Below are 27560 nucleotides of genomic sequence, written 5' to 3'. Positions count from 1 at the left end.
AGAGAGAGAGAGAGAGAGAGAGAGAGAGAGAGAGAGAGAGAGAGAGAGAGAGGAGTTACGTTGTAAGTTAATTGCTATGCTGAACAATCGAATTTTCTTATTAAGGATCAGTAATTACGTCATTGTTTGGCGCTGGTTGTCGAATGCAGGCAACAAGGGAAATCAGGACCTGGTGTCGTTCAGATTCTCTACCACCTGGAACAGCTACGTAAGACTCTGAAGTCAACTTCGTGTGAGTATCACCATATTTAATCATATTAATAACTGTAATATGATATTTAATGCATATTATAATATTTGCTATCAATCAGAACGTCCATCTGATGTTCACCATTGACTTGAGTATTTAGTGAGTTTTCCAAGGGCTGATAACATGCTTAAACTAGTGTGATATTTCTCAAAGTGAATAGATTTCATGTTGAGGCTGAACTCGAAATTTAAACTGCAAGTTCCATTTTTTCCTATTTCAGTTTTCAGTCATTATCTAGTCCAGCATGCACTGCAGCAAGTACAGCTCACGTGTACGGAAAGCCAGAAAGCGAAGTACGTATGGAGTAGAACTTATTTTGTAAACTTTATATCTATTCCTAAGCTAGGGCTAAGGCTGCAACGATACACTGGGACACCGTTGTATTGAGATACACAAGTCATGATGAAATACACAATACATTCTATTCTGTATCACGATACAAGCGATCACTCCTTCACAAAGCTTACATATCGTTGCAAATTTTAGGTTCAGTGATTTGTTCTCGCTGATGGAAGATATTGACGATATCGGTGTGAAGCCGTCGTCGACGCGATCGCTGCGTGGTGGCGCCCGCACCACCAAGCCCACCACCAACCTCAGGTCCAAGGCAAAGTCCTCCGAGAGGGAGAGCGAGTCAGACACGAGCGACGTGAGTGTTTGTCTACACGTCTGATCCCACTATAGGATAGGGTTTGGTGTACTGGGGGGACTAGAGGCTGGGTTTTATTCCTCTAGACTAGAGGCTGGGTTTTATTACTCTAGACTAGAGGCAGGGTTTTATTACTCTAGACTAGAGGCAGGGTTTTATTACTCTAGACTAGAGGCAGGGTTTTATTACTCTAGATTAGAGGCAGGGTTTTATTACTCTAGACTAGAGGCTGGGTTTTATTACTCTAGATTAGAGGCTGGGTTTTATTCCTCTAGAATAAAGACTGAGCTTTATTCCTTTAGATCAGAGACTGAGTTTTGTTCCTCTAGGCTAGGGACTGCTCGAGTTGTATTCCTCTAGACTAGAGAATGCATTCTGGACCAATAAATAGAGGATTCATTATTGGATACTGGAGGATGAGTTAAATTTCTTGTGGCAGTCATAATTACCTTCTCGTGTTATCATATAAGTTTGTCTTCACTAGTATTTACACAAGCGTTCAACGTCAAGTGTAAACTATCTCGTTTCATGCAGGATGAAGAGATCATGAAACCGAAATCGAAGAAGAGGAAAAAGTCGATGGTTGGATCTGACAGTGATTGAACAAGCAGCACATGAGAGATTGCTAGCAAAGGTATTACTGTGATGGCACAGCTAGGAGCGCTCCTGCAAAAGTTTGGTCATTGCAGGAAAAGGCCTAGGATAGAATGTATGCGACGCCCGGAACAAGGCCCGCGCTTGATGCGCAAAAGCAGAGAGATCGTAAAAAAACATGGTAGCTGTGGAACCCTTTGAGTGAATCACGAAAGTGTTATTTCCGTGGTGATTTGCATGGTGACCAGCTCGGCCAGCAAATATTTGCCGAGTCCAGCTATTGCGTTTCGTTATGCATCGCACGAGAAAGGAAATCGCGTATTTCGTGAGTCGTGGAGTTTTATCACGATGTACGACAGCAGTAAGCAATGCAGAAATCTAAACTCCGTAGGTTCTTCTGCCTGTACAGGTAATTTTAAGAATGTATGGCTGGGAGGTTCATTTTACTATGGACGTATGGTAGTAAAGATGATAAAGAAATAGCACACTTAAAGGCAATTGTGTGTCGACAGGTGTGTTGTGGCCCTTGTGGTAGTGGTCACAGGCATGATAGAGTCACACGAGTTATCAGATTAAAGTAACGAGACTGCATTCAGGGAGTGAGAGAAGGGACATTCTCAATTTGGTGGTGGTGCCTCCTGAATCACGCTGTTGAATTGTAGACTCGTATCTAATTGCATTCACAACCAACTTGTATATACCATCTCTATTCAAGCAGTGACTTTGTGCACCAGTCGGCTCGTGAAAATGACATCTGGTCCGATGCAAACACTGCGGTTGGGTTGTGTAGTTCTCTTTTATTAAACTTTTCTGTACATGGCATACATACGTTAGTGACGGCAGCCGTCCATAGCAATGTCATATCTCATCCATCCTCTATTTCTGTCTCATAGACTCCATCTCATACCCTTGCATATACATCCCTTCATTCCTATACTTGTATACACATATTTCTCTGTCTGTGTCTCTATCATGATACGCGATGAATCTATGGTTGATCGGTTTATTAGCGCTGTACAGGTAATCCTTTAGACGAGGACCAATTTCTGTATGCATTGGTGCATCCGTGTCTGCACATGTACCGATGTTAACGTGATAACACTAGTAGCTCACGTTAATTGTACCACACGATTATGTAATCGTTGTTCATCAAGGGCATTGATAGCCTTTGTCATAGGCTTCACCTGAATCAGTGAATGTAATTAAAGTAGGGGATAGCTTTACAGTGTCAGAAGTTTCAGTCTAACACTGAGTCCGTGTGAAATGACAGACACACGGAGATAATTTAACTCGAGATTGTGTAAAATGTAGTAGCTAGTTTGGTTAGCAATGAGACTGTGCATTTGCTATTGAAGAACGTTGAATATTATATAGCAATGAACAGTGCATTTTTTTAAATTATGTACAAATATGTGAAATATAAAATTTTTAAATTAAACATATGGTTCTTTACAAATGCCTGTTTATGTGTGCATGCAATGTTTCTCTGTGTATGAAAAATTCAAACTTTATTGGCTTTATTCATATTGTATTTATAGAAAGTATGTATCTCATTCCTTTCAATGAAGTCATTACAACGATGGGGAAAATGCATTATGTGAGATAAGCTACAAAGCAGACATGCTCTAATACACCAAACAATGTTAAATTGTACACAACATTTATTTCACTAATGAACATAGTTCAGTTTCTGAATTCCTTTTTGAGTTATGCATTCCAACTTGGGTGTAAAGTAACTGATTTCCAATAACGAACATTTTACAAGCATTTCTAACAGTATAGTGTGCTGTCAGAACACTACAGTGGTGTGAAAGAAATCCCAATACACTAAATTAATAACAACTTGGCTCGGCACTGCGAATGTCTACACTTTGTATCCCACTATGTGACGTCGACCGATCACCTCACCCACAAAGAACCAGAAGACGATCTCAGCTCCTACTAATGTGTTCTGCCAGCCCTCCTGGAAATAAAACGACGTCAAACCGTGAGTAACGCAATTAAACTGCCAGCATATGTAGGACAGTGAAACAGCACGTGAGAGTAAGACTCCCAAATAAGAGGTGTCATACTTGTTCCCTATTGTATTAGGGTCAAAACTTGTGCTTATATCCTTAGGCCAAACAAAAAAATACCTTTGGTTCGGGTCACATGGATTGTGAAAATTAGGGAAGGTAGGTAGGTATAACTTCTTTTTTTTTCACAAGTTAAATATACAGCTTGATACAGCTGGAAATGCAGCTTGAAGGCATTTTTTTTTTTTTAAACCCTCTAAAAGTGACCGCAGTCGCACATTTTTTCACTCCAAAAAGGGTGACCCGAACCAAAGGTAATTTTTTAGTCGGCCTTAGGAAAATTATTAACCTACCACCTCTCACCTTACTAACAACATGGGTATATCACTATATGTCAGCATGTGCAATGTCACTTGTATGCAGAACAAGTTTTGACAGAGAGGCAACGAATGATCTGACTATAGATAAGTCATTGCTTTATACAATTGTGTAATATAAATAGATGGATGGTCCTTTAATGAACTGATATGGTTTGCATACTTACTTCAGCTAATTAATAACAAACACGATTCTAGACATAGAGCAAACAATTGTACATGAACGATACCTTGTTAATACTGCCAGTGGCATACATATATCTATAAGTTTCTGTACTCATAGGACACTAACCCTAACTGAGAGTTCCTTCCACTTTTGTGTCCTCCATGCAGTAGCAAGGTTCTGGAAACCTTTCTGTACAGCAGGAAATTCTGCGGGCGACGGTGGGGTCATCTCTACCTTGGCATAGCGCCAAAATGTCTGCAGCCTTGGAACTGCGAATGCTTGTGTTCCTGCAAATGCATTTAAAAATTCCATCAAAATAACATATTTACAGCATTCTGTACCATCCGGTGTTCAAGTCAGACTGACAACTACACGAGTGGGACATGGTTGTAATTATTTAGCTGCATATTTTATTTATTTAGTGATTGTTTGTAATGTGTGCATTAGTAATTATCTTTATAAACAATAAATTAATCAAGTAACCTACTACCTAGGCATGTACTGGTGTACCACGAGGGGTGGGGGGTACATTCCCACTTTCCCAGCAAAAAAACACCCCATATCCCAGTTCCCAGGAAATTATGTAGACATGTTTCAGGAAATTCAGTAGTTTAGGTTTTCAAACACTACATAAATACTAATATTTACATACTATTATTTATTTGGGCATAATTAATAAAAATAAAAATAAATTAATAAATTAAATAAATATTAGCGCAGAAATTGAAATCCCGACGAATTGACACAATTTTCCCAGATCCTAGACAATTTTAGAGGGTCTTTCCCACGTCCCGATGGACTTCTGTTCCCGAATCACGGAAAATTTATCTGACATTTCCCAGTTCCCAGGCAATTAAAATGGCCAATCCCGCATCCCGAAAATACCCGTTCCCCCCCTCTATCACTGCAGTTAAACATTTCTGAGCTCATATGACATTTTGCATAGAAAGTAGGGCTGTAACACTCCACCGAAATCGAATCGGGTCGAGATTCTCTTCCCCTATCAAGATCCCTCGATATTATTCCCGCGTAGTTTTCGGAATTCCACTTCGATACCACTTTTTCCCTCCAAGTAATGGCTGGCACTACGCTATAATATGTGGAGTGTTAGCAGTAGCATCATAAATCCCTGAGTTTATATGCTCTGGTGTTACTCCAGCGACCTGTGCAGTGTATAATATACTCCTCTAGCCTCTAGTCTATTCACTCATTTAGTATCATTGGCAATGTTTCTAATAATTTATTATTGCAAAATAATGAAAATATAAAAAATAAGATAACATTTCAATATTTTGGGAATCGAATCGAATCGAGAGGCTTGTGTATCGTTACAGCCCTAATAGAAAGTATAAACTATAGAACTATAGAGAGTATGGGTAGTGTGTTACATGATGCTCACAAACTACCTAATAAACTATGCACCTCCACATTCCACCTGTGCTGCATTTCCCGCAGAAGTGGGCTTTACTTTGTAGTTGTAGAGTAAAATAGTGAAATAAACAACGAATAAAGTTAGTATTTTTATTAAATAACTTTACACCTATGCACAAATTCTGGAGTTTTATGTCCATTGTATCTTTGCGACCAACAGCATAGATCACACCCCCTAAAATCTCATCTAGTGACATGACAGCGGAAAATCGATTTGTGAATAGGTGTGAAATTATTGTGTAAAATACGAAGATAAAGTATGTTTTATTGCCTTTTTACTCTACTAATAAAGCCCTGCCATTCCCGCAGGAGATTAAGTTCGTTGGAAGTATGCAAGTGCTCGACACTAACGATTTTTTTTTTCAGTGGCGCCGGATCGGGCCACCAAAATTAATGTTGATTTTCCAATTTTTTTGGTGGCCCGAAAATAAAATCTGGTGAGGCCCGAAAAAAAACAAAGAAAACATTATAATCTTTGATTTCAATCTCGTATTGTATGTTATTTGAAAATTGGGGGCTGCCGTCTGATGCACTTGCACAAAGTCTTTAAACAAACCAAACACCACACTGACATTGATGATTTGAGGCATACATTTGAATTATCGCATTCCACGCATAAAATTTTCACCAAGAACCGCATTGTTCCGTGGTTCGCTTGATACAATGTAATCCACATGTAGTGCTGGCGCTTGCAAATATGCTATGGCCTCGCGCCCCGGCCGTCAGCAAATTTACCTCTCGCTTAGAAGCTGGTATCGCGGACCCGCCGAACTCGTTTTGTCGGCACGAGCCGTGTACATTGTCTAAGGCAGAGCAGTGAGCCGGATAGCCAGATCTAACAACATCAACGTGGATCTTGTTGCAGGCCGCAGTAAGACGGATAAACCGTGCCCGCGCCCGAGTGGTTCCCGCCGGTAGAATCTGCACCGTGCGTACGTGTCCCCTCGCCTCCGGCGAATTGGCTCGCTCTTTTTGCATGAGAATTAAGCACGTTAGAAACAATTATTTTTATCCACATAGACACTTTCGAAATTATTAAGTGACCCGTCTTCAGGGCCACCCAAAATTTTAACCCTTATTGGAAATTCTTGGTAGGCCGGAGACATCCCAAAGTTTTGTGGCCCGGGCACCGGGCCACCGCGAGGTGTCGAGCCTGTGGCAGTATGCCAATTGTCCACACCAAGTGAAGTGGAGTGGTGTATTAGGTTCGGCCACTTTGCGTCATCTGGTGTAAGTCGAACAGGCTACTCGAAATTATTATCGGGACAAAATACTATGAACAGTGTCGAGTATTTTTCCGTTTTTAATTGATTTCTCCATAACTCGTGCTGCGTCAACCCTCGTACTCTCCCTAGACTATATGAAAAATTCAATAACTGTGTCAGTGTGTGGAACAAGAATGAAGAAATGCAAATGCAATCTTTCAGGTGGGGTGGTAGGTAGACCGAATAATTATGATATCCCATATAGCTTTTTTATATTTTGGTGAGGGTTATATATTGGACAGAACGGGGTTCGTTAAAATTTCTTGAGATCGCATGCAAAATACATGCGCTGCTTAATCGCCCAGACGCCGCTGATCTGGCGCGAAAAAAAACCGTACCGTTCCCTTCTACACTGGCTTTACCTTGCCTACTGATATGTGTATCACATCACTTCAAATCTTATTTGAACTATATCTTAAATTATTGTTTTTCAGAAACCCCGCTACATTTAACCTTTTAGTAAATTACGTGCGCAATTTAACAAACAATCAAGACACATCAGAGCGAGTCTATCAGACCCTCCTGCAGCGCACAATACAAGCGGAACCAGGGGCTATTGAAGAGCTCGCTCTGATTGGTCTGATTGTTTGTAAATGGCGAACGTAATTTACTAAAGTTAAATGAAGCGGGGTTTCTGAAAACAATATTTTAACAAGTAAATAACGATTGAAGTGAATGTATACGAATATCAGTAGCAAGGTAAAGCCATACCGTAACGGACGGTAACGGTAGGTTTTTTTCGTGCCAATAGCGGCGTACGGGCCGCATTCGCAGCGCATGCATTTTGCATGCGATCTCACAAAATTTCAATAAACCCCGTTCTGTCCCAATAACCCTCACCAAAATATAAAAAAGGTTATAACTTATATCATATGGGACAGAATTATTCGGTCTAGGTGGTAGGGGCCTACGCGATTCGGTTGTAGTGTATTTTTCATGGCTACAAGTTACAACACACACGGGGCTCAATTTATCATTTATAAGGCATTTCATCCTATAGTGAGTATAGACTATATGCTTTATCATTTTTGGCATTTGATTTGTTTAGAACCAGCATCAAATTTCTGAACCGAACCGAACGGCGAACGCGTGTCATTCTATACAAGCAAAATTTTTGGTATGTTCAAGTAATTGTGACACTCTGATACAATAGGTAAACTTAAGTTAAATCCAGATGATGGTACATTTTCATCTAAGATAGCCTTACGCTTTGCTAATCCCGGGGCCGCAGCCGTAAGTTTCTGCACGACATTCGCCATTTCGCTGCTGACCAAGGGCAATCCTGTTTGTAAAACGCCTTCCCATTGGCCAGATTGTACACGATAAAATATTTTTCCCTGCATGCAACATCACGGAGAATATCTATCATACTTTTAGTAGTGACTAATAACTAAAGTCAAAATTTGCAATAAACTCGTAAAAACGTTAAGTAAAACGTAGTTCGCACCCAATATTGATAGTTGATGTGCATTAAAAAAACGGTTTAGAATTTTACTAACGCATGGTGGGAGTAATTGCCTTAACCACCCGGCAATATTGTTGTATAATTTGTGTTTACAATTAATCACCGGTTGTTTGTCACAAAATGTAAGAACAAACTAAGAGAAGTATATACACGTAACATTGTGCTTTAGTCTAAATTAACAAATTGGTTATTTCACCATATTTGTAGTGAGTTTGTTGGTTCATGTGCTTGCTCATTAGTTTTTTTACGATTAATTTGAATTTGGTTGATTGTTTTGCAATGCTACTTTTTGGGGCGGATCATAATTCATATAGCCTATAGCCTAGGTGCGGGCGGAGCTACGTCACAGATCAGTAGTCACGTGACCACCAGCAGAACGCCGGTGAAAACATCACTGGCGCCCATAGGATTACTGCATAACTATATGAATTATCCGTCACTTGGTTTGGAAGTTTTAATAAGTTTTTTTCATAAAATATCTTCTAATATGCCTTACGAATACGAGTATATATATATATATAGTATACTTTACGAATAATATAGATAGCCTTTCTAATATAGACACACTCACATGCACACGCATACGCTCGCGCACACACGCGCACACAAGGACACACAAACACGCACGCGTGCACACGCACGCGCACACGCACTCGCACACACAGTGACACACTCACACGCACACACGCACACACGCACGCATACGCACACGCACGCACACGCACTCGCACACACAGTGACACACTCACACGCACACACGCACGCACACAGTTATAAAATAGTAGTTACCTGTCAGCACAAATCGTGGAGAATTTTGACGGACTCCACTGCGTACCATTTACATTTACTCATTTACTCATTTACATTTAACTTTAAGTGGCAGTCAGCCACTTATGACTTATCACGCCTCTCTGGACTCTTATGTCATTTTGGCAGCTCAAAAAAATATCTTTTCTTATCTGTGCAATATATATGATTGTGACAACCTACTACTACACAAGTTTTCGGCATATATACAAGGAAATTATTATGCTTTTGGTTTGGAAATGGGGTATTGCGTGTGTAAGCTCACGGAGACAGGCTGTTGTTTTCACCGGCACAGCTGGTTGCTAGGTTAAGAAAGTCCCGGATGTGGCAAAGTTCCCGGCTGTCCGCCCGCACCTATTGATAATCATATTCATAAATAGTCATGTACATGATACATATCGTACATGACAGAAATGTCTGTCTGTGTTTTACATTCTGCCCCAAAACTTACCTGCCGACGATCAGTATAAACAGGATTTAGGAAGATGATGTCTCGTTCATTAGATTAGTTGCATGACCATTGAATATATGGTACTAAGCCAACCTTTTCGGAAAACTGCAATGCAGTGGGCAATAATTGGAAACAGTTTGTGAACAGTTCAGTTTGTAGTTATCAGCATGAATCCGAGTTAAGAGAATATTATCACTTATTTATTAGCAGACTTGTTAACTATGTGTACCACACCCCTCTGTAAACTGCTTGGTCTGAAGCCTTTGGTCTAATTTTATACATTTTCAAAAAGTAAGAGTGCACTATCATACAGCAGTGAGTACTGGTGGAATTTCCCTTGCCCTCTTTTTTCGTCGGAATGATCAGGAGCCCATTTAGCCACGTGATGGCATAATAGGCCAGGTTGTAAGTCACAATAGGGGCACCCCTCATTTAAAATCAACTGAATTTAGTATACACCAATATCATTATACTTGGATTAATTTCTGTTAAATTACAGTCATCTATTATACGGATATAAAATTACTTATGCAATGCTGTTTACAGGTGCGTCTGTGAACAGTTATACTGTATGTGCTGAATTTATTGACTGTAGAGGCTAACATCTAAACACAGTCACCATGGAGAATGTAGTGGCGCCCCCTAGGCGGAAGAAGACCACGCCACAAGATTCAGTAAGCATGGGCATCATGTGTTGCTTAAATTTGCTGCTCGTGATGTATCGCATTGTGATAATCATCGTTAAAGTGTGTATTTCATCCACAACTATCTAATTGACCGATATCCATTTCAACAAGTCAACCACACCTTCTTTGATATCATTCCAGGTTGGCTTGCTGATGTCACTGGTCAGGTCTTTATCGCAAAGGTGAGATTATTATTTTGTAATATGATTGTAAAATTAATCCTGTACACTGTCATTAATTTTTAGCAACGCCACTGACAATTGTAAAAATCAAGTGCCATGCGAAACAACAGCCAGATATAATGCTCACAGTGTGTCATTGCTATTAGATGAGCCAAGCAAATTTGAAGAAGTTGCAGTTATTTATTCCAAACCTATAACACTCATGTTATCACACTATTCAAAAGCGTAATTGACCCCATGTGCCACCTTATTATCTAATGACACTTTTGACTTATCATTCATGATGTCTGGAACTATAACCCTTCCTAATTTCTGTGTATTATTTTGGTTACTGTCTATCTCATGCCAATGGTAATCAAAGAAATTTTGTGCGTATCATGTATTTCAGTGAGAACATGAAAGAGAGGGAGGATATTAAGAGAGAACTGGAAAGGAATTTCAAAGAATGCGATCAAAACATGGACAAACTCATTCAGAGTATGTTTGCGATCAAGGAATCGCATTGCGAAAAATCTTCATTTATATCTATATTATTATATTATCGATATTCATATATTATCGATATAATTATCATTTCAAGTGGGAATTCTTTAAATTACACAAGTTACAATATCTGAATTTAACTGTACCCTGATTCGGTTATCATTCCATGCTGCAGTTTAAATGTGGTTGTAAAATCTCCAACACTGATTAACATATCTTCTCATGATTTTCAGCCCATCATGAAGATTTGACGTCACTGATTCAAGCTTTCAGTAAAATCTACACCAGGATAACAGGTACCCGAATCTTCCCATTAGATGTAAACTAGTCTCAACACATCACGTTCTGCCGGTAATCGATGAAACGTAATAAAGGAGTTGCATCTCCCATTTCCAAACATGTGAATTGCAGAATGCATTTATAATGTAGACCTGCTATAACAAGGGTAATCGGATTGAAAATTTGTCAAAATTGTGTGCACCGGCAGTGTGCGTGCATGCATCATCAGCTGTTCTATTGTTCACCGGCAGTGTGCGTGCATGCATCATCAGCTGTTCTATTGTTCACCGGTTAATGATTTATTGATGATGATACTTGCAGTATGTTGCTCTGTGATACGCAATATCGTAACTTTTTCTCATATCTATATCGATTGATATGCATCGACAATATGCATGCCACAGTGAGAGGTCTATAAAACCACAGGTGCTCAAAGGGTAAATGAACGTGTGCTTGTGTCGCGCAGGTGCAGGGATGTGTTTGCGATCCAGCAGAACCTGAACAACATCACAATGCAGAGGGAATCAGACCTAATCCAAGCACGATTCTACTACGAGATGCTTTATTCCAGACCGGAGGTACGTGGCGCACCCTGGTGACCCAAGATGTCATTCTGATCGTAACCTCGTGGAAGGAAAATTAATTCTTAGCTCACTTTGGTGTGATGGTAAAAGATTTTATTGCAACTTGGTGGAATGAAAGCAATTTTAGCTTATCTTGGTACGATGGTTAGCAATTTGATTGCGCTTTGGTGAAAGGAAAATGATTGCTTTTTGCTGTGACGTTATATTCCCCGATATCTCCGCTTCCAGACGATTCTGGAGAACGTGATGGAGCAGGGCCCGCGGTTCAGTGAACTAGAGTACATCAATGCGCTCAGCCTCCTGCACCGTAGCCAGCCTGCGTCCGATGAGCGTGATTTCAAGCAGCGGCTGTTCAAGCTGAGAGAGATCATCAACGACACGGTCAGGGTGTAGCGGTGGCTGTTGTTCACCGGCAGTGTGCGTGCATGCATCATCAGCTGTTCTATTGTTCACCGGTGCTGTGCGTGCATGCATCATCAGCTGTTCTGTTGTTCATCAGTGCTGTTCGTGCACGCATCATCAGCTGTTCTGTTGTTAACCGGCACCACGCGTGTGCATCATCAGCTGTTCTGTTATTAACCGGTGCCACGAACGCGCATCATCAGCTGTTCCGTTGTTCACCGGCGCCACTCGTCCATTGCAGTGTCTCGGGAGAAGATCAAGAATATCAAGGAGATGCTGCACTCATGTAAGAGCCTGCTGCACTGCAAGCGCGATGAACTGAAGAAGCTCTATATAGAGGGCGTCGAGCAGAAGCAGGTGCTGGTGCTGCTCGAACAGATGTAAGCTCTCACGCTGCTAGCTGTGATAGTCACGATGCTTCTAAGACGCAAACAGCTGATACTTAAGATGCTAAGATGCCTAACTACTAAGACACTAACAGCTGATACTTAAGCACTGATGTGCTAAGCTACCTACTGGCTAACACATAAACACTATTGCGCTTAATTAGTGAAGCACTTAAGTGCTAAGTCACCTAACAATTGACCATTCGGCAAGAAGAAACATAAGCACTAAAACACCTAACAGCTTACACTTAAGCACTAAGGCACTCAAGTACTAAGCCACATAACAACTGACACTTAAGCATTCATGAATTTAACATCTGGCACTTAAGCACTTAGACACCCAATATATACACTGAAACAGTTTAAGGCTCACAATGCGCATCCAAATGCTAATTTCTCCAGTACTAAACTAGCAAATACTTCGTGTCATGCATAATCACACTACCTTATGACAAAATAAACTCTAGTTCAGCAGCCATTCCAGCTGCGGCCGTTTGGCTTAAACTCAAAGAAAGAGGTAGAAAACTGGTCATTTGGCGCATGTTGCAACACGCTAAAATGTTTTAAACACTTAGCCTGACATGTTGCTAACATGGGATGTTGTTGGAGGCTGAAGAAGGAATTGTTGTTCCCGGGTTCTATAGTATGTAGTTCGTTTACGCATTTTAAGATAGTTGGTAGAATTGTGAAACTGCTGTATATTTGTAAAATCAAAGACTATTAAAGAAAGTATTATAGTCAAGCGTAATATAACGTCAGAAATAAAGTATTGATTTAGTAATCTTGAATCTGCTAAAGCGCGACATCGCTAGCAACGGCCGTAACGAAATACTTTGCTACATTCCCGCTGGACCGGTGCCATGTGCAGATGCAAGTTGCAAACGTGTCAACACACATCGTAGAATTTTGAACTAACAGTGGAGTATTATTTCAAATCACCTTTTATAATTTAAATGCCAGCTGAAATGGGAAGCAACTTAGATTTTATTTTTGTCATAAAAGGTATGTGTGATTATTCATCGCCACGAATATTTGCTAGTCCTAGTACTGTGAAATTAGCGTTGTTTGGTATCAGCTATTGTGGAGGCTTTTCACATCTTGACTACTTGATGGTGCTCAGACATTTAAAATATCATCGACATCGTAAGCGTTTCAGTGTCCCTTAATAGGTCACTTTGCTTGGTGTATAGAAAAACATGGCGAGTCTGGAGCACATTAACATTTGACAGTTTCTTAAAGAAACTAAGACAAGCAGTGCTCAACTCATAAACATTTTCACTAAAAGCACATAACAGATTTAAGCTTATTGTCCAAGTGATTGTTGCTTATTTCTGAATGCACTGCGTCGTGATGAATCCGATCATTTATTATAAGGAGGGGGATTTTTTTCGAAGGAACGATTTGCCAAGGATTGTGCACACATACTTATTTTGTTTTCTGATGAATAGCACGTAATGTAATTACGAGTCATTTTCCAAGGGTATAGTACAATTGGTTGATGCTTGGATTCTCATCTGCTTACTCAACTGTAATCACAGTATCCAGTTGCTTGTTTCCTTTATATTATTTAATTCCGAATTAACTACATTATAATTTATTTATTATAATTAAGTATGTGTGGTGGTATGTTAAAATATCGCAACAGAGAAATCATTGACTTCGGTTCTAATTGCCTGCCTCTCGTTTCCGCAGAGACCAGGCCTGAAGGAGGCTCCTCACGGCTGCATTTGCTACATTGAGCAAGAATGCACTACGTGCATGCCCAGGAGGAGCTGTTCATCGCATTGTGTATAGGCCTGAGAATCCACTGCAGAACCACCCCAATCTTGGTCTTCTTCTTTCATCGCTTGTTCGAGGAAGATCCCGCCGTAGAAGTCACAAACCGACAAAACTCTTCCTGGGATGAGTCAGTAGTATATATTTGGTGGTCACTAAGAGACCTTCATAAACTGTCCAGCTGATTTTGATTTTGATCGTAGTGCATAGTGATTTTCGTTAGTGCAGGAGTTTGATATGATATAGTACAGTCTGGTTATTATGATGGTGTATTCTCTGTGGTTTGTAGTGTCCAAGAGCTGGAAGGATATACTGAGTCGAAGTGGATTGGATTCATCGACCTTAACGTAGAGCTTGAGCAAGACAAAATCGCTTAGTGTGTGCACTCGCAGTGCATGTTGTGTGTGTTCATACATGTGGCTTTTATTTGTGCATTGTGTTGTCATGACATGTTGCTTATTTTGCATTGTGTTTGTGGCGATACATGTGTTGCTTATGTCATCGTTGCATTCTTCGTGCGCTTGTGTCATTCTGTTGGCTATGTTGTGTGTGTTCGCTCTGCGTACATGCTTTTCGTGAAATGCCTGTTTTGCTGCCTTGTTTGCATGGTCATGTGTGGATAGCTTGTGTGCGTGTGAGATGTAGAGCATGTGGGTCGCTGTGTCATTCGTTCGTGCGTGTTGTGCGTACGTTTGAGCATTTGTTCCGTGTTTGAGAAAGCTTTGAGTCGGTGTGTAGTGGTTTTTGTTGTTGTTGTTTGTGTTATTTTTGTCTTTCCCTAAGTTTATACAGCAGAAACCAGATGAGTAGCTGACAATTCGTATCCCTATGGAATAGTCTACGTAAAATAACTAGCAATATATATTATATGCTTACGATATATTATACTACTTGCTCAAATGATGTCCTCCGCCATTATCTGAGACACTTTAGAAGCCCCTGCCACGCGATAACCAGGTATGGAACATGCGTCGATCTGTCGTTGCCATGACTCGCTTGGTAGAACCTGACATCCGTCGAACTAGTCCCGAGGACTCCGACAACAACCTGTTAGCATCCGAATACGAGCGAGAAAACCATCCGTGCGGTCAGCTCCCGCACGAGCCAGGGGTCAGTCACGCTCTACGGTCAGCACGGCTCGCCGCTGTCAACAGCGACGTGCGTTCATCGTCCATCCTCGCGGTCGGCTCCGGGGCTTTGGGCACGCCGTCTGCGTTTGTCGCTAACATACTTTTGACGCCATGGCGAATGTCGCTGAAGGTCTCGGACGGCCCCGTACGCGAGTGCCGACGCCATCGCGGACCAGTAGCCAACACACACTCAACGTGATTCGCCTGCCTAACTATCAGTCGCGAACCGACGTGGCCTTCGCTCTCCACGTGTAATGCTCGGTATACCATGCACCCGACCCACGAACGTCACGACTCCAGAGTGCGCACGACTGTAATGTTACCCCCTTCTCGATTTACCTGTCGTGTACAGACACGCAGCAGCATAAAACACAGTGCACTGTAAGTCAGGATACAGACTGCAAATCTGGGGACGATCCTAACTTCGGTGGCATCATTTGAGATCTATTTGTATTCTCCTCCTGCGTCTCTAATTAGTAATTATGTATGTTCGAACCAATCACGCTCTGATTTGCAGATTCTGACTCAGGCTTAACACCTCTTCACTTCACATCATCCGCACATAGTAACATCAGGATGATGGCCAGGTCTTCATCCTGAAAACTTGTCTTATTAGCATGTATGTATTGACGGTGCTATTCTTTATGTCATTTATGTCTCTATATGTATGCCATCATAAGAGCTGACTGTACTCCATATTGTTTGACTTTGATGTTGCACTTGAACATTGGATTGCAATAATGGCATTTTATTGCATAAATTTATTTAGTTTATGTATTTTATGCTTGAATGCCAAAAGTTTAGTGATCAGTTACTTGGCTCTGCAATGCAAGCAAATGCGGACAGGTTTTTGTATGTTTCCCTCCTGCTAGTGTACTGCTTTAGCGTATATATATATTGGATGGTGTTGACGTGGATTCTGTGTGCCCATCGAGCCGTTACGTATAGGCTCTGTCCATTTAACGTAAGCGGGTGGCGATTGTGGCAGATCCCTCGAGTGATAAGGCACAACACGTGTTCAGGCTGTGGCAGGCGCTCCAGGGTAGCTGCAGTTCCCCGCAATTGCATGCGGTGTCGTGCACTGGCTGCTGCTGCAGCTGGTGTGTCCTTTGCTTGCCTCGAGGGTTCATATCATGCATGTGGAGGGCCGTCCAGTCAACGATAACGCTGCTAATCTTTCTTCGGCGTTCTGGCGAGGGAGGTAGACGAGAGAGAGAGGGTAACGTCAGACGGCATTTGCGGCCTTCCTCATTGCAGTCACTGGTGCGCACCTGCGTGTAAGGTTAAGTATTGGCGTACTAACGTTTATAGATACAAGTTTAACTTTAGAATAACTAAGTATTAGAAAAAACGAGCAGCAACAGAAAGACATCAACTGAGCAACAGCAGTCAGCAACAAAAATTGTAACAACATAACAATAATAGCTAGTTAATATTAATGATAATAATACTTGCTGATAAATTAAGATGCTGCTATCACTTACTCGACAATTAATTATTTTTGTTTATTTGTATTAACCATAGAAAAGTAATACATCCTGTCATGTAATAATTTTCGAGTAACTATCTGCAGAGAGGAAAGCGTGTGAGATTAGGTTGTGCAAAAGAAGTAGATTGGGCCTTGTAATTACAGCGAATTGGTTTGCTGTGTATCCAAAACTTGTCGTGTTTATAACAATATAGTTTTCCGTTTGGTTAAGAGGCAGGTGGCTGCAGCAAGCTTGGCTGACATACGCTGCCGTCCGTCTTGGCTTTTCTGACGCACAAATCTAACCTGTGGTGCTTTGTGCTGTCCTTTGATGCCTGTCGAATTTTGCTGTTACGGGCATTGGTAAACGGAATATAAGCATATAGACGGTAATACAATGGAGAATCTAAACCGTGGGCGCTGCTGTTGTTCTTAAATTTATATCGCGGCGTTATGTTAATACACTAGCGTATATGGCTAGCCCAGAATTTGGTGGGGGAGCGTCTAGCTTCAGTACTAGGGATAAGGAAGGAGTGCAACTTTCGGGGGAAGGGTATAGTAGCGTGCACGTGTGCATCCTATGATATCATCAGGTCAGCCAACCCAGCATGTCAATATATCAACTATTACTTTGGCATTCGATTTCTGGTTAGCAAAGGTGTATTATCAGGAAGACAATATCCGGGTGGCTTTATTTTCTCCGTGTGCTACCGGCGGGCGCGGGTCCACTCACCGGGTGCAATGAAAACTAGCCCGAAGTCCACGCGTAGTAGGGGTGAGGGGTGGTGGCGTGGAGGGGAGGGTGGTCGCACGAAGGGGAGGGTCGGGCGTATGAGGGGGGGGGAGGGGGTCGGCTAGGAGGGGGAGTGGGTCCCGGGATGGGTTTTGGGGTGTTCTTCGGCGTTGGGTGGGGGGTGGGTTGTGCTTGGTGGTAGGTTCGTCCTGCTTCCGCTTAGGCTCGCGCTGCCTGACCGGCACACACAGCGCCCTTCTGCGTAAGATCTTACACTAGATGAACCCGGAGGATATCGCGGTCACTTTTTATGGCAATCTCTCGTTAGAGTCTCTGACGGCTTAGGCAAACGCACGATTGCTACGGTGGGAGTAATTGGCATGAAGATTTCAGCTTGAGGAGAGTCTAATGTGAAAGCCAGCTGGTCACTTCACCCAGGATCGACATATTAGTTATATTAATTCAAAAGTGCCATATGGCAATAATCAGGCAGAACGAATCCATGATTAAATAATGCTGAGAGTCAATTATTTCATTTGACTTAACGTAGACGTCTCATTGAATAGCTTTTAAATGGTAATTAAGCTTGATTAGGTTGTTGGCATTCATCACAGTTTCACATGAGTAAAAAGTACATGTGTGTGTCATCTGCTCTGGTCATCTGTTTCCCTAAACTTCCCGGCCTTCCGATCCCCAATTTTTCACGAGTTTTTCTGCGGTTGCACTTGCTCCGATCTCCACTTTTCGCAGGGTGTTACTCTGTTCTACCCTGCCTCCTAGTCCTAATATTCTCTTTCAGTGTGTTTATTGTTTGCTTGCCCTGCCTCTCTATCGCCGCTTGCAGCGTGTTTTCTCAGTGCTGCTGCCTGCCTCCGATGCCACTTTTTCACAGTGTTTACCGTCTACGGCCTCTCTATCTACTTTTTCATATCTTGTTTAACGGTACCAACTTCTACTGCATCATATCGGTCGTCGTTTTCTCACTCTGCATGCAGCCCTCTTCTCGTCTAAATGCTACTTTGCACAACCGTATCCATCCACCTGCGCCGCTCACGTGAGTTCCATCCTATCCCTGTCACCACTATGGCACTATCTCACACCTGGCTGACACATAATGTCCGTCATATCTGACCTGCTAGCACTTGTGCCACTGTCTACATTTTTATTGTTTTGGTTTTAGTATTTTTGATTTTTGTAGGTTGTGGCGGGTGATTGATCGCGGAGGGTCGTTATTTCGTGTTGTGTTTTTGTTTTGTGGCGGGGAGGGGTCGCTCATTGTCACAGCGTATTCTATTCTACTCTGCACACAAATACGATTCTACATCTGGCACATCTGTCTCTGGCCACAACGCTGTTCGTGCATGTGTTGTTGTGTCTACCTGTTCTATGCACAGCGTACCATTTTCCACCCTGCACATCGTATCCATTCATCCCTCACAGCGTAATTCCATTTTCTACCCTGCGCAGCCGTATTCTATTCGTCACCATGCACAGCGTATCACCATTCTCTAGTGCCTTGCGCAGCCCGTATTTCATTCCACCCTGCACAGCATATCCATTCCACTCCTTGCATACAGCGATTCTATCTTCACCGCTGGTTTCTGCGCAAGGTCGTATTCAAATTCAAGCGCCCTGCATCAGCCGTATCCATTTTCCACCTTGTCGCAGCGCTAATCCATTCACCTGTGCGCATTCGCATCCATCGTCCACCCTGACAATCCGTATCCATTCCACCCTGCATCAGTGCGTATCCATTCCTACCCTGCCAGCCGTATTCCATTCCAGCCTTTCTGCACAGCGTATCCATTCCAACTGCTGGCACAGCGGTATCCATTCAGCTCTCAATCAGCGTATCCATCCACCTGCATCCGCGCATCCATTTCCACGCTGCATCATCGCATCACCATTCCACCCTTGCACAGTCCGCATCATTCCACTCCTGTCACAGCGTACTCCATGTCTACCTCTGGCGCAGTCTTCGCATATCTCCATTCCACCCTGCGCAGCAATCCCATTCACCGCTGTCACAGCGAAAAATCCATTCCACCTCTGCCCATGCGCATCTATCATTTCCATACCCCTGCATCAGCGCATCATTCCCACCTGCGCAGCGTATCCCATTCCACCTTTCTGCGCACGATCCGATTTCACCTGCCTTCAGTCGCATCTCATCCAACCTCGTCACATCGTATCCATCTCCTACCCTGGCGCATCGTATTCCTTCTAACCCGTACGCAGCGTAATTCAATTCCACATCTGCACAGCGTTATGCCATTCCACCTGCAGCGCGTATCCAATTCCACCCTGCACAGCCGTATCTCAAGTTCCATTCCCTGCATCAGCGCTCCATTTCAAACCCTGCACAGCGCATACCATTTCCCCGCTGCTACACGTATTCCATTCTAACCTTTCTGCTTGATTGAAAAAAAATAATAACATGCGCATTCCATCTCCACCCTGCGGGCAGTCACATCCATTCCACCTTCTGTCTCAGCGTATCCATTCCTACCTGACAGCGCATCCATTCCACCTCTTGGCATCAGCGCATCCTTTTCCCACCTCTCGGCAGCGTATTCCATCTCACCGCTTGCATCAGCGTATATCATTTTTACCTGCTGCGCAGTCGCTAATTTTTTTTATTGCCATTTTTGTTTTTGTTGGTTTGTTCCACTCTTCACAGAGCATCCATTCTCACCCGCTGATCAACGCGTAATCATTTGTTAACCTCTGACATGGATCTCATTTTCTTACCTCTGCACAGGTCGTATCCATTCACAACCTTGCACAGCGTTCCATTCTAGCCCTGCCGTACGTGGTCTAATCCGCCCTGTTACTTGCTTGCTGTGTGTGTGAAGGAGATAACAGAGCGCGTGGAGGCGATAATTTGCAGATCGATGTGAACGCGGCGGCGCGAAAAGCAGTTGTTGGACTGCGTATACCTGCCGTGACGGTGGGCATTCCCACTGAGCCCCCGCCTCCTCTCGCGCTTCTCCTCGAGCTCGGTCTCCCGCGGATTCCGCTGCGTGTCGGCGCGCGCACACGTCCCTGCTCGGTCAGCAGTGCGCGCGTCCGCCGCGACCGACTGACTCCCTTTGTTGTTTTTCTGAGGGCGCGGATGCGGTGTCGGGGCCGACCGCCAGTTCTAACACGGTTGGCGGGAGTGTGTCGTCCGAAGATACAGTCAGTTGGTGAGTACTGCATGACGTGTGCCTGTGCCTTTGGTCCGATGGATTGGGGTTACTTATTTATCATTTATATTTAGAATTTTGTCTTATTTTCATTACATTATATATACAATGATATATATATAATATATTATATATATATGTATCATATATTATGAATGTTATCACATTGTATAGTTCGATAGTTTAAAAATGTGTATATTGGCGGTACGAAGAGAGGTAGAAGATGAATGGGCGCAGAGAGAGAGAGAGAGAGAGAGAGAGCAGCAGAGAGCGGAGAGAGAGAGAGAGAGAGAAAGTAGAGAGAGGCCGAGCTGCTCCAGGCGACATGTTGATCCCAACACGCACCACTGCTCTCACCCCTCCAGCTTGCAGGAGGTCCTGCGCGAATACCTCGACATGGATACGCATCGCAGCACCATCCCACCGCGCGCTCCTGCGCAGTTTCGCTCTGACACCCAGCAACAACGTGCGCAAATCTGCTGCATCTTCTCACTTTCGCCCGGCAAGAGGGGCCTGGCGTCCGCGCGGCGCGGGTACCGCCGCACGCTGTTCCGCTTGAGGGTCGAGCCACGCGATCAGCATGAGATTTCTGCGCGATTTGCAATTCGGCTCGGGTCTCCTATGGCGCGCTCCGCAAGCGACGACTATTCTCCGCCCCTTGTGTTGTGCCACACCGCCTGCCACCCTGCGGCGGCCGATACGTCGGACTGCGGCGGCCCGGCCGAGGGCCGCCACGAGCTGGTGTGCGCGAGCCAGCCGCTCACGCACGTGACGGTGGTGTTCACACCGCTGCTGCGCTTTGTGCGCGAGGTCGAGGACGGCATCGGCGGCACGTGCACGCTGCGCGAGTTCCTCACCGACTACGTGACGAAGGTGTTCATGGGAGAGGTGCAGTGCGACATGGCGCACCGCGCCGAGAGCGCCACCTGCAGTAAGTGGCAGCGTCGGTGGCGCCACCTGTAGTTAGTGAGCTGCAGATGGCGCCACCTGTAGTTAGTGAGCTGCAGATGGCGCCACCTGTAGTCAGCGAGGTGGGACTGGTGCGGCTTGTAGTCGGTCTAGGTTGAAGCGAGATGTAGTATGATGTGTTTATGTATTCGGAAATTAATCAGCTAATGAAATGTCATTTGGATTACTTTCGTATTCCCTGTGTACTAAAAAGGTTTAGCATGGTTACCCATATAAAGCACTGTCATTGTGTGTACTATCACAGCGAACATGTACTTCGTATAATATCATACTAATTATTGTTACGTGTTTGCTATAATGTCATTATGCTATGATTATCTGCATATGTTTGTGGTATCACTGTATTCTACTACAACTTCTGCACATCTGTTGTCAGTTCGCGATGCAATGAAGGCAGTGAACACTGATCATGAAACACTGAAAACACTGAACCTGCAGCGACCAGTGCTTCAGGTGAGAGTAACGGCAGAGATGGACGCTAGATGAATGGGGAATCTAGTTTGCGATTGCTCCTGCGATTCCCAATCTCTGTAGCTGTGATCGGCGGTAGTAACGAACATATTTGTATCAGGAATAATTCCATTTCTGTTATTGAAAGTTATCCTGAGATTCTTTGCAGTACAATACATGCGCACGTATACCATGTATATTACCATCGTTGTAATCATGACTCGCTATGAAACACATCACCATGGAATGAATGAATGAGTGAGTGAGTGAATGAATAAGTGAAAGCTGTGATATGCATATATCTTCTGTGCATTTCTAAGGATATGTACCAGACGTATCTCCCTGCAATAGAGTAGTAATACTGTATTATATGTGGAGTGGCCAGTTTCTGCTAGCATGGTGATGTGTGCATATTTCTATGTAGAGTGCAATCACGATTCATCAGTGTGTGGAGGAACTGAGGCAGCTTGCCCAGGACTTACCCCTCTACGCTGAACAGTTTCTCACAATGATTGTGACCATCCTGAAAGACTACAAGGAGATATGCCAGGCCTCATATAGGTAATGTTCAATCTAATCGCTGAACGTAAAACATAGATGAATATCTGTATGAATATGTAAAGTGGAAATATACGGTATCTTTTCTCTTAAATGTAAGCTTTCACGTGTCTCTCTTCGTCAGGCTACAAACCTTTCTTTCTAAATTTTATTTATATATTTAATTGGCCAGACAGGCTAGGAAGGAGGTGGATATGCAAACGTGTAGTGGTACAGGAACATTGAGTAGGCCTTGCAGATAGAAAATATACGATGCCTGTTGTATGTGTTTATCAGCATATTATCAAGAGCTAATATAGGTATTATTAGCTCTTGATATTACATATTCATTTTAGTCACTCATCGCAATTGTGTTGCAGAGACATAGTGCAGCCTGATTCTGAAGAGAAGAGAGTGATCAGTGCTAACTGGGCTAAGGACGAAGACTTAAACAGATTTCTTAGGTACACATATTTCACACTGCATCTAGGTAACTTATTGGCTCACTAACGACCATATTACAGTGGTAATATTTTTACGAAAATGAGGTAATGATGAACCTTTCTTTTTGAATTTTCCACATATAGATGCACATATGGTGGTCATTTTTTATTTTGTGCTAATTAACTGCTGGATGTGTGAATGACTGCACACTGCCCAGTCTTTAGGAATTCCACACGTGATTTTAAGTATACCCACCACTATTTTTCGTGACATGATCGCTCTTTTGCCAAAAACATTACCGGTAATACTCAATAACATATACGTATTTATCTGTGGTAATATTAGCATCTAGAACTAAATTTCTTGTTTATGGATTGGAGCAAATCACGTCTAGAAACCTAAAATTTTCTGCATGCAAATTCGTAGCGAATCGTGTCGTACAGTGTGAGCAGTCAACTGTTTTAACCTTCTGATGGTAGGGAACTTGCAAGCTCCTGGTCTTATTTTTAAAACAGTACAGTCATTAAATATGTAATAATAATAATAACAATAACAATTATTGTGAACTGCTGTATATGTAACATCAAAGACTATTAAGAAAGTATTTATAGGCAGCGTAATAAACGTGAAAATAACGTATTGATTTTAGGCTTGATATCGCTAACAGCGCGAACATTGCGCTAGCACGGGCCGTAGAAATCTTTGCTACACCCGCTGGACGGTTGCCTGGCAGAGCAATGCAAACGTGTCAACAACATCGGAGAATTTGAACAACAGTGGAGATATTTTCAAATACCTTTTATAAGACAACGCGCAGTGAAATGGGAAGCACTAGAGTTTATTTTGTCATAAGGTAGTGTGATTATTCATGCCACGAAGTATTTGCTAGTCTAGTACTGTAGAAATTAGCGTTTGGATGCGCATTGTGAGGCTTTAACAGCTGACACTGATGTGCTCAGACATAACAACTGACACTTAAGCGTTCAGCCACTTAATAGGTCACACTTGGTGTATAAAAAACATGGGCACTGGAGCACATAACATTTGACACTTAAAGACTAAGACAACAGCTCACTCATAAACACACTAAAGCACATAACAGATGTAAGCTTATTGTCCATATGATTTTGCTATTCTGAAATGCACTGCGTCGGTGATGAATCGATCATATATAAAGGAGGATTTTTTCGAGGAACGAGTGCAGTAGATGTGCACACATTTTATTTTGTTTCTGATGATAGACGTAGATGGTAATACGAGGTATTTCCAAGGGTATAGTAATTGGTTGTGCTGGATTCTTCATCTGCACCAACTGTACACAGTATCAGTGCTGTGTCTTTATAATAAATTCAATTAACTAATATAATTAATAAATTAAGATGTTGGTGGTTGTTAAAAAATCGCAACATGAGAAGATTATGACTCGACTGGTTTCTAATTTGCTGCCTCGGTGTTCCGCAGAGACCAGGTGAAGGAGGTTCCTCAGCGGCTGCATGCTTACATGAGCAAGAAGCACTACCTGCATGCCAGTGAGGAGCTGGTCAGCGCATGTGAGTACGGCCGAGAATCCACGGCAGAACCTCCATCTTTCTTCTTCATCTGCTGTCGAGGAAGATCCCCCGTAGAGTCACAACCGACAAAACTCCTTCCTGGGATGAGCAGTATGATATATTGGGGCACTAAGAGCCTCAAGGAACTGTCCACGATTTGATTTGATGAGGCAATGATTTCGTAGTGCAGGAGTTGATGAGATAGACAGTCTGGTATAAGATGGTGTATTCTCTGTGGTTGTAGTGGCAAGGCTGGAGGAAGACCTGAGTGAGGTGGATGGATTGCACGACCTTAGACTAGAGCTGCAAGACAAGAAGGCGGTTAGTGTGTGCACGCATGCATGTGTGTGTGTGCATACATGTGTGCTTTATTTGTGCATGTGTGTGTGCATACATGTGTGCTTTATTTGTGCATGTGTGTGTGCATACATGTGTGCTTTATTTGTGCATGTGTGCATTCGTTCGTGCGTGTGTGCATTCTTTTGGGCATGTGTGTGTGTTCCTGCGTACATGCATGCGTGCATGCCTGTTTGCATGCCTGTTTGCATGCATGTGTGGATGCGTGTGTGTGTGTGTGTACATGTGGGCCTGTGTGCATTCGTTCGTGCGTGTGTGCGTACGTGAGCATGTTCGTGTGTGAGAAGCTTGAGTCGGTGTGTAGTAGGTTTTTGTTGTTGTTGTTGTTGTTATTTTTGTACTTTCTAGTTTATACCAGCAGAAACCAGATGAGTAGCTGACACTCGTATCCTCTATGGAAGCTACGTAAAATAACTAGCAATAATATATATGCTACGATATATTATAATACTTCTCACATGATGTCCCGCCATTATCGAGACATAGAACCCCGCAGCGATAACAGGATAACAGGCGTCGTTGTCGTTGCATGCTCTTGTGTAGAAGCTGCATCGCGAACTAGTCGAGGAGCTCCACAAACATCTGTACATCCGAAGTACGAGCGACATCGTGCGCAGCTTCCGCCGCCAGGGGTCAGCACGCTACGGTCAGCACGGCCTCGCCGCGGTCAAGGCGACGGGCGTGTCAGCGTCCATCCTCGGCTCCGCGCTGGGCACGCCGTCGCGCCTCGATGTCTCGGGTCTCGGACGCCCGTCGATGCCGACCCATCGCCGCTCACACTCACGTGAGTCTCCTGCCTCGCCGAGACCACGTGCCTCGCGTCTCCACGTGTATGCTCGGCCGCGAACTCACGATCAGCAGTGTAATGTTACCTACGATTACCTGTGTGGTCGATAGGAACACGTGTGATGCACCAATGTGGAGATTTTCGTATTGTTTATTGTATCTCTGTAGTATTTTATGTAATTCACCTGTGCGTTTGATAGGAACACACATCTGCACATAGTACATCAGTGTAGAGGTTTTTCGTATTGTTTATTGCATATGTATGGTATTTTATGTATTTTATGTCTTTGATGCAGAAATATTGATTTCATATTGTTTGATTGATTGCACATTGAACATTGATTGCATAATTGTTTATTGCATATTTATGTTAGTTTATGTATTTTATGTCTTTGATGCAAAAGTATTTGATTGCTCAATGCACAAATGCGGAGGTTTGTATTGTTTCCCTGCCTGCTGTGCTGCTTAGCGTTATATATATTGGATGTGTTGATGTGGATCTGTGTCCAGCTGTTAACTGTCCATCGGTCATTGTTGTGTGACAGGCTCACGTGCGCTGGAGGTTCCGTCGCCGCCGCCCGCTGCCGACCGCAACACCAGCGCCATCTGCGAAGATCTACACGAGATGAACCCGGAGGAGAATAGCGGTCACTTTATGGCAATCCTCGTAGAGTCTCTGAACGTGCTTGGCAAACTGCCAGATGCAGTGGAGGTAATTGGCATGAAGATTTCAGTGAGGGAAGTCTTAATGTGAAACCAGCTGGTCACCACCCAGGAGCGACATGATAGTTATATTAATTCAAAAGTGCCATATGCAATAATCAGCAGAACGAATCACATTAAATAATGCTGGAGAGTCAGATATTTGCAGTGTCTAAGTAGAGTCTCATTGAAAGCTTTCAATGGTAATTAGCTTGATAGGTTTTGGCATTTCATCACATTTCACATGTTAGTAAAAACGTACATGTGTGTGTCATCTGCTCTGTCAGTCTGTTTCCCTACCTTCCCGGCCTCCGATCCCAATTTTCACAGGTGTTTTCCGGTCTGCCCTGCCTCCGATCCCACTTTTCGCAGGTGTTTACCTGTCTACCCTGCCTCCTATCCTAATTTTCCCAGGTGTTTATCTGTTTGCCCTGCCTCCTATCCCGCTTTGCACAGGTGTTTTCCAGTCTGCCCTGCCTCCGATCCCACTTTTCACAGGTGTTTACCTGTCTACCCTCCTATCTTACTTTTCATAGCTGTTCACGGTACCAACTTTCTACTGCATCATATCGGTCGTCTGACTGCTGCATCAGCCCTGCCTTCCGTCTATGCTACCTTGCACAACGTATCCATCCTACCCTGCGCGCACTGATTCCATCCTACCCTGCACCACTATGGCACTATCTCACCTGGCTGACACACGCTCGTCATATGCTGACCTCTAGCAACGTGTGTCACGTGTCTACCATGCACAGCGTATCTATCCTACCCTGCGCACCAAAACGATTCTACACTGCACACAGTCTCTGCCACACGCTCGTCATGTGTTGTGTGTCTACCCTGCACAGCGTAACCATTCCACCCTGCACATCGTATCCATTCCACCCTGCACAGCGTATCCATTCTACCCTGCGCAGCGTATTCATTCCACCCTGCACAGCGTATCCATTCTACCCTGCGCAGCGTATTCATTCCACCCTGCACAGCATATCCATTCC

At 43.3% G+C, this 27560-nt stretch overlaps 3 protein-coding genes across 3 annotated transcripts in view; 2 read left to right on the top strand and 1 right to left on the bottom strand.

The window, feature by feature from the left end:
* LOC106812778 (integrator complex subunit 3-like) overlaps positions 1 to 2949 on the top strand; it is a 19554-nt gene extending 16605 nt beyond the window's left edge. Inside the window, exons 25-28 of the mRNA XM_014816750.1 lie at positions 150 to 232; positions 471 to 543; positions 737 to 899; positions 1434 to 2949. Coding sequence (XP_014672236.1) covers positions 150 to 232; positions 471 to 543; positions 737 to 899; positions 1434 to 1502 — 388 coding nt within the window. The 3' untranslated portion in view covers positions 1503 to 2949. The remainder of the gene's footprint in view (positions 1 to 149; positions 233 to 470; positions 544 to 736; positions 900 to 1433) is intronic.
* Positions 2950 to 3136: 187 nt separating this feature from the next.
* Positions 3137 to 8039, bottom strand: LOC106812787 (ATP synthase subunit g, mitochondrial-like). The gene is made up of 3 exons (XM_014816762.1): positions 7955 to 8039; positions 4178 to 4338; positions 3137 to 3456 (listed from the first exon to the last, which is right to left on the bottom strand). The coding sequence occupies exons 1-3, from the start codon at positions 8004 to 8006 to the stop codon at positions 3358 to 3360; spliced, it is 312 nt and encodes a 103-aa protein (XP_014672248.1). The 5' UTR covers positions 8007 to 8039; the 3' UTR covers positions 3137 to 3357.
* A 232-nt stretch (positions 8040 to 8271) lies between these two features.
* Positions 8272 to 26566, top strand: LOC106812784 (exocyst complex component 4-like). The gene is made up of 9 exons (XM_014816760.1): positions 8272 to 8334; positions 10017 to 10144; positions 10298 to 10338; positions 10727 to 10815; positions 11055 to 11117; positions 12328 to 12466; positions 24629 to 24717; positions 24962 to 25038; positions 26406 to 26566. Exons 2-9 carry the CDS (start codon positions 10091 to 10093, stop codon positions 26487 to 26489), a joined length of 636 nt encoding a protein of 211 aa, XP_014672246.1. The 5' UTR covers positions 8272 to 8334; positions 10017 to 10090; the 3' UTR covers positions 26490 to 26566.
* The last annotated feature ends 994 nt before the right edge of the window (positions 26567 to 27560 follow it).

This window comes from Priapulus caudatus, unplaced genomic scaffold (genome assembly GCF_000485595.1).
Source record: "Priapulus caudatus unplaced genomic scaffold, Priapulus_caudatus-5.0.1 Scaffold686, whole genome shotgun sequence".
NCBI lineage: Eukaryota > Metazoa > Priapulida > Priapulimorpha > Priapulimorphida > Priapulidae > Priapulus > Priapulus caudatus.
The sequence above is the reverse complement of the archived record's forward strand: the minus strand, read 5'-3'. Positions and strand labels throughout refer to the sequence as shown.